General features: G+C 34.0%; 2 protein-coding genes across 2 annotated transcripts; one reads left to right on the top strand and one right to left on the bottom strand.

Annotated features, from left to right (window-relative positions):
* The first annotated feature begins 842 nt into the window (after positions 1-842).
* LOC139094307 (uncharacterized) lies at positions 843-3,118 on the top strand. Its single transcript, XM_070645333.1, has 2 exons — positions 843-946; positions 1,320-3,118. Exon 2 carries the CDS (start codon positions 1,340-1,342, stop codon positions 3,068-3,070), a length of 1,731 nt encoding a protein of 576 aa, XP_070501434.1. The 5' UTR covers positions 843-946; positions 1,320-1,339; the 3' UTR covers positions 3,071-3,118.
* A 1,067-nt stretch (positions 3,119-4,185) lies between these two features.
* On the bottom strand, positions 4,186-6,689 carry wal (electron transfer flavoprotein subunit alpha wal). Its single transcript, XM_070645367.1, has 2 exons — positions 6,375-6,689; positions 4,186-5,500 (listed from the first exon to the last, which is right to left on the bottom strand). Exons 1-2 carry the CDS (start codon positions 6,414-6,416, stop codon positions 4,553-4,555), a joined length of 990 nt encoding a protein of 329 aa, XP_070501468.1. The 5' UTR covers positions 6,417-6,689; the 3' UTR covers positions 4,186-4,552.
* Between the last annotated feature and the right edge of the window lie 336 nt (positions 6,690-7,025).

Below are 7,025 nucleotides of genomic sequence, written 5' to 3'. Positions count from 1 at the left end.
TTTTTTTTCTTCAAATTTAAATTTTTTTTAACTTTTCAATTTTTTTGTGCGTTTTGATTTTTCAAAAAATTAGTTAGTTTTTTAAATTTTAAATTTTTTAAGTTTTCAATTTTTTAAATTTTTTAAATTTTTCAAGTTTTCTTATTTTTAAAATTTTAATTTCTTTTAATTTTTAAATTTTTATAAATTTTAATTTTTAAATTTTCAAATTTATTATATTTTCAATTTTTCAAATTTTTAATTTTTTAAATTTTTAATTTTTTAAATTTTCAATTTTATTAAATTTTTAAATTTTCAATTTTTTAAATTTTAATTTTTAAATTTTCAATTTTTTAAATTTTCAATTTTATTAAATTTTTAAATTTTCAATTTTATTAAATTTTTAAATTTTCAATTTTTTAAAATTTTTAAATTTTCAATTTTTTAAAATTTTTAAATTTTCAATTTTTTAAAATTTTTAAATTTTCAATTTTTTAAAATTTTAAATTTTTAAATTATCATTTTTTTTTGAATTTTTGAATTTTTTAAATTTTCATTTTTTTTGAATTTTTGAATTTTTTTTAAATCTTTAAAACTTTTTTGATTTTTTTAAATTTTATTTTCAAATTTCAATTTCATTAACACAACAATTATAAAATTATCAATGTTTTTAAGCTTGCCTTTACTACCACTACAGACAATAAAGCTTCATAAGCTACCTTATTTGATCAGCTGATTTATTTCACAATAACTCCACATTACCTTAAAAATTTCATACAGTTTTTTTAATGTTATTGAATTTCTTTTAAATGTATTAAATTTGTTACTCACGAAAATTAAATTTTTTCGAGTCGTATTAACAGTCAATTGTGTTGAATTTGTTGAGGAGGTGAGGTGTCGTCAAGAATATTTTTGGATATCTTCGCAGTCAAGTTCACTGTTTTGTATTGCATTTCATAATATTGTGGTAAGTAAGAGGAATTGTCTGATAAGATCGAGTTGGTATTGCTGGTTATGCTTTTTCGATGTCGAGACCAGGACCGAGAAATCCTGGAAAAGTCCAGTCTCGGTCTTGTTCTGGGAAAGCATATTGCTAGTCAAGTCTGGACCGACCCCAGACCAGCATGGTTCTGACTTGGTGTCGAGTTCAGTTTTAAAATATTCATGTTAGATTCCAGCTGGTCTGGAAGTTTCTAGGGTATTCTTAGGTTTACTAAGGTAGCATGCCCTAGTCTGCCCTAGAACCCAGCTCCTGATACTGGATCTTACATCAATTTTCCAACTTGAGTCCCTAACAGACCCCTATAAACATCAAAAACCTTAATATAACTCAATTCCAGATCAATCAACACCAATCCCAATGGACATCCTACCAAAAGAACTTTTGATCGAGATTTTCACGTACCTTCCAGCTGAGGACCTTCTGTCTCTCTCCCTCACATGCCATACCTTCAACGAACTCATCAGCAACAACTCAAAACTCTTAGAAAACTTTGAAGTTCAATTTATTTTTGATTATGTCAACAATGAATGGATTGGAAGTCGAAAGTACACAAGACTGTTTATCGATGGATCTTCAGGCATTTACTTCCTTTACATCCTCAAAGATATTGGACCTGATATTGTTAATTTAGTCATAAATTGCAGTGACTTTGCTGTTGCTTATGTCAAGCAGATCCTTTTGATGTGCGAAAATGTTAAAAATTTAACAATTTATAATGCAACAAATGATTCCGATCCACAAGACTATGGATATCCATTTTTGAAATATAATTTGGATTATTTTTACTTTCGTGGAGACATCGATGTGTTTAAATTGTTTGTTGACTGTACAGCAAAGGAACTGGATGTGAGGAGAGACTATGATGATGAGTCGAAGGATGTCAGTGGACTTAAGCAGTTTTTAAAGGCACAGAAGGACTTGAGTGACTTGAAAATGGAGAATTTTGATAAAACATCGTCACTTTTTGGAGATGACAGCTTGAATTTGGTGAATTTTAGGCTGAAAAACTTGAAACTTAAGAATTTTGATGACTATTGCAGCTACAATTATTGGGAATTTTTGGACAATCACAAAGAGTCTTTGGTATACCTGGAAGTATGTTTTGTAAATCATGAAGCAATTTCACCATTCCGAAAATTCAGGAACCTTAAAACACTCAAAATGTACAACATGTGCTCAGATTTCAATGAACTAACCTCAATTGAGACTTTATATCTCAAGGATGTCGACGGAAAATGGTCGGAAAAATTCAAAAATGTCAAAAATCTCGTAATTTCACAAAATGTTGAAGAAATTGTCCAAGTTGAAAGTTTAAGGAAGTTAGATAACCTCAAAATGTCAAATTGCTCAATGCCAACGCTCAAAATTCCAGCAGTTAAGCGACTGACACTCAAAAAAGTTGAACTGGAGTCGACAAAACCATTCGAATATGAAGATGGATGTGAAATTGAGGAACTAAAAATCATAAAATGTAAAAATGTTGAATGGCTGGTCGAATTTTTGATCCACAAGACCTTTAACTTGAAGACTTTGGTCATCAAAAAGTCAATTTTAATCGACGATGACTTAAAATTTATTGAAGACTACAGGAACAAGATTAAACATTTAGAAATTATTGACTGCCGTGGAATAACAGCTGAGGATATAGACAATGATGAGGATACAGATGATGACGACTTCAGCAGTGAGGATGAGGACAGCGATGATGAGGAGGAAGAAGAAGATGAGGACAATCAGGACGAAGGCAGTGAGGAAGACGAAGAGGAATCAGATTCAAATGAAGACAGTGGGAATGAAGAAAGCAGCGAGCATGAAGATGAAGAGGAATCATCAGAAAGTGACAATAGCAGTAGTTCAAGTGATGATGACGATCAGGATGATCAAGATCACAGCATTAGATGCCAATCAGGAAGACCAAAGGTACCGAAAAAATTCAGGAAATGCTCTTCGAAAACAAAAAGCTCAAGTAATATTGATCAAGTCAATGCCGGTGAAACTGAAAATAGTGAATGTTTAAATGATCAGAAGAATGATGAAGAATCAGAAAATTTAAGCAAGTCAGGTGAAAATTCAAAAAAAGATCTTTAATAAATTTGGCTAGTAATTAAATAAAAATTGAAAATTTTGCAAAATTAAGTTACACAACAGCACAAATCAGTTAATAAATCAAAAATTTAGCGTCAAACCGGTGTATGTCTGAAATGGTAATGAACTTATACCGGATTTAAATGAAAATCTCCTGAATCATTACAAGTCAGAGTAATGCCAGCCGGAGACCTGAGGCCCGATTTTTGATCGATTAACCGATTTGTGCTAATCTGACTATTTTGTTATATTGAAAGAGTAAGTAATATTGATAAATCTGTTTCATTCGACCACTTATTTGAATTTTTGGTCTTGAGTCTTAAGTCAATGAATCATAATCTCACTTTAAGGTTAAAAAGTACGGCCATGCGATTTTCGCTAACAGAAACCATAACCAGAAATTAGTTTTGGCTTCAAAATTCCCAACCTGGTTACTCTTTTGTTAAATTGGACGAAATTATCGATCTGACTCGTTGGTGGACCAAATTGGCTCTCTCAGATGTCACTAAGTATACTGCTAGAGACCAAGACGTGTCGGAATATGTACTATAAAGCAAAGGTCGAAGTCGACTCAAATTGACTTTTTCATACAAAATTCGAATCAGCTTCTAGCTTTAAAAAGCAGTAAATGTCTCACCGTGAGTCGAGGTGGCTCGGTGGCGGAATGGTTTAGTACTTCGGTACATAATTATTGCAACACCGATCTAGTGATCATGGGTTCGAGACTCTTCATGGAAAATTTTTCACATGTCCTTTTTCAAATCATATGTAGTGAAAACGCGGCTCACAGCCTCTCTTTGAAGGCTACAGGCAGTAATGTCATCAAAGAAGTGGTTCGGATTCCACTATAAAATGTAGTTCTAGGTTTGAGCGAGAGATCTGGCGAATCCTCAGTCGTTAAACTATCAATAGCCGTTAAACTCATATAAATGCGCAGCTTATGGACCTTAAGGTCTGAACAGCTAGTGCTTAATTTTTTTTTTTAAACGCCTCATCAGGAGGGTATCAGTCCTTCTAACAGCATCCTAACTAGGTCTCAATATCAATAGTGAGCTTATAACCTACTTTTTTCTGAAATTAAATGCACAAAGTAATCTACAAACTGGATTTTTAGTAAATATTATCAAATTTCATTCACTTACGATCATCACTTTATTAAAACATTTTAATTTTATCTAACAAATTTTAAAAAATTTTCAAAAACTTAAATTTTCATTCAAAACTTCAGTGTTGACAATTTGAGAACTTTCTATCCAATTTTGTACCAAATTCTGCATAAAAAATGTCACAAATTTGTGCTAAATTATCAACATTGAATTTATTCTAATTAATTAATTTGAATTTTTTTTTACAAGAAATGCAATCGGGGGTAAATTTTGTAGATTGAATTGTCTGATGGAAGTTGAGTCCAATGAGGATCCACATGAACTAAATCTCCAATCAGCAAATTCACCATAAAAATAATTTTTTTTGGAAATATTCGCCTTAAACCTTCTCAGTCAATTCAGGAATAGCCTTAAACAAGTCAGCAACAAGTCCAAGATCAGCAACTTGGAAGATTGGTGCCTCTGGATCCTTATTGATTGCCACAATTGTCTTTGAATCTTTCATACCAGCCAAATGTTGAATGGCACCGCTAATTCCAACAGCAATATATAAATCAGGTGCTACAATCTTTCCAGTTTGTCCAATTTGAAGGTCATTAGAGACATATCCAGCATCGACAGCTGCACGTGAGGCACCAACAGCACCGCCAAGTTTATCGGCAAGATCGTAAAGAATTTTAAAGTTTTCGCCTGATTTTAAGCCACGACCGCCACTAACGATGCATTTTGCGGCTGTCAATTCAGGTCTGTCACTTTTAGCCAATTCCTGTCCAACAAATGCTGCCAAGTCAGTCTTGAATTCACCAGCTGGACCATTTTCAATTGGTGCATCTGAAGAACCAGCACCAGTTGCCTCAAAATTTGTACCACGAACTGTCAAAATCTTGACAGGATCAAGTGACTTCATTGTCAAGACAGCATTTCCAGCATAAATTGTCCTCTCAAACGTGTCAGCATCCTTAATTCCAATAACTTCTGAAATTGGACTTACGTCAAGTTTACTGGCAATTCTTGGCAACAATGACTTTCCTTGTGCTGATGCACCGGCAATTATGTGCGAGAACTTGAACTGCTTTTGTGCTTCCAAGACCAATGGTGTCATAGCTTCTGGTAAGAATCCATTAAATGCTTCATTTTCAGCTACCAAGACACGCTTAACTCCATCGAGTTTAGCAACTGAGGCTGCAACTTCAGCGCACTTTGTACCAGCTACGAGGACTGTAACATCATTGCCAATTTTCTTTGCAGCTGTGATGGAACTTTGTGTGATTGCTGTGAGTGTTGCGTTGTTGTGCTCGGCAATGACTAAAGTGCTTTGTAAGCGGGCCTGAAATTGAGAGAGGAGGGGATGATTATTGATTTGTATTTGATAGGGAATTGATGTCAAGGGTATGGAAGTGATTAGTCGTTTTTTGATAAGGTTTGATCAATTTCACATAAGACTTAGACAAAGGCTGGAACAGTAACGAAGACCAGGACCGTAATCGGGACAGAAACTAAGACAGAAACCGAAGATCGACGACGATCCATGACCGAAGACGATCTATGACCGAAGACAATCCAAGACCGAAGACGATCCAAGGCCGAAGACGATCCAAGGCCGAAGATGATCAAGGACCGAAAATGATCAAGGACCGAAGACGGTCCAAGACCGAAGACGATCGAATTCCGAAGATGACCGAAGGTCGAAGACGATCCAAGACCGAAGACGATCCAAGGCCGAAGACAATCCAAGACCGAAGACGATCCTAGACCGAAAGCGATCCAAGACCGAAGGCAGTTCAAGATCAAAGACGATCAAAAGCCGAAGACGATCCAAGACCGAAGACGATCCAAGACCGAAGACGATCGAGTTCCGAAGATGACCGAAAACCGAAGACGATCAAGGACCGAAGACGTATAGTAAACATTATATAGAGAAATGGGCACAAAAACAATGGCTATGATTTATTTGAGTGATTCAACAACAACAAGCATGAACACACATATGACAGTTCCACAACAAGTTGCTTCCACTACAACTAAGCCATTAAAACTCAATTAACTCGCATAATCTCCTTTAAACACAAATATTGTTATTTTTTCCTCTATATTCCCTTCAAGTTACATTCAGATTGACGGACTTTGTACCTTATCATCACTTTTAATGTCATTCGCATGTTGGAATCTACAAATTATTTCCTTAATCTTTAATTTCTCACCTGTAATCCTTTAAGTAAGTTGATTGAATTTCTTGAATACATGTTAACTCGGTTGCTTAGATTGAAATACAAATTTTAAATTTAAATTCGATGATTTATTGTAGAAAAGTTTCTAAAAATTTTTAGTGCCAAAAGTTTCCCCCTTTTGTGATGCTTATGATGAATTTTTTGGTACAAAAAACTTTGAAAAAGTCAAAAAAAAGTTATTGAAATTTTCAAAATTAAAAACTTTTCTTATCTATTACGAAATGATTGAAAATTATAAAATTTATGTGTGATCGTAGGAAACTTTTTATCTTGTCAAGGGGTCGCGTACTTTTACAAGACAAATCATATGTGATGTTTTGGTTTAGTCGAGACACAAACCTGTTTTTAGTACTGAGCAATTTGAATTTTTTGGTTAACGGTCATTTTTGTGGAGTTTGAAGGTTGTTGGATTTAATGAAGTTTCTAGAAGATTTTTTTGGGTATTTAATGAATGTTTGGAGGTGGATTATGTGATAGTTGAGGGCATATCCACTTGTAAGAAGTAATTCAAGGGATTTTGATGGTTGACATGAGCTTAGATGAGTCAAAGTTGATAAGACCCATTCTTGGGTCCATACTCAATTTGAATCCGAGTGTAGGAGTCCAGCCAACGTTGATATGCAC

The sequence above is a fragment of the Chironomus tepperi genome, unplaced genomic scaffold, assembly GCF_022539635.2.
Source record: "Chironomus tepperi strain 1889 unplaced genomic scaffold, CSIRO-AGI_Ctep_v1 contig_354, whole genome shotgun sequence".
Taxonomy (NCBI): domain Eukaryota; kingdom Metazoa; phylum Arthropoda; class Insecta; order Diptera; family Chironomidae; genus Chironomus; species Chironomus tepperi.
Note: the sequence above shows the minus strand (reverse complement) of the source record. Positions and strands in the feature narration are given on the sequence as shown.

Excerpts from the sequence above, each read along its gene's own strand:
- wal (XM_070645367.1), bottom strand. The coding sequence starts at position 6,416 with ATGTATTCAAGAAATTCAATCAACTTACTTAAAGGATTACAG. Across the intron at positions 5,501-6,374 it reads ACTTACTTAAAGGATTACAG|GCCCGCTTACAAAGCACTTT; the intron begins GTGAGAAATTAA and ends TCTCAATTTCAG.
- LOC139094307 (XM_070645333.1), top strand. The coding sequence starts at position 1,340 with ATGGACATCCTACCAAAAGAACTTTTGATCGAGATTTTCACGTACCTT.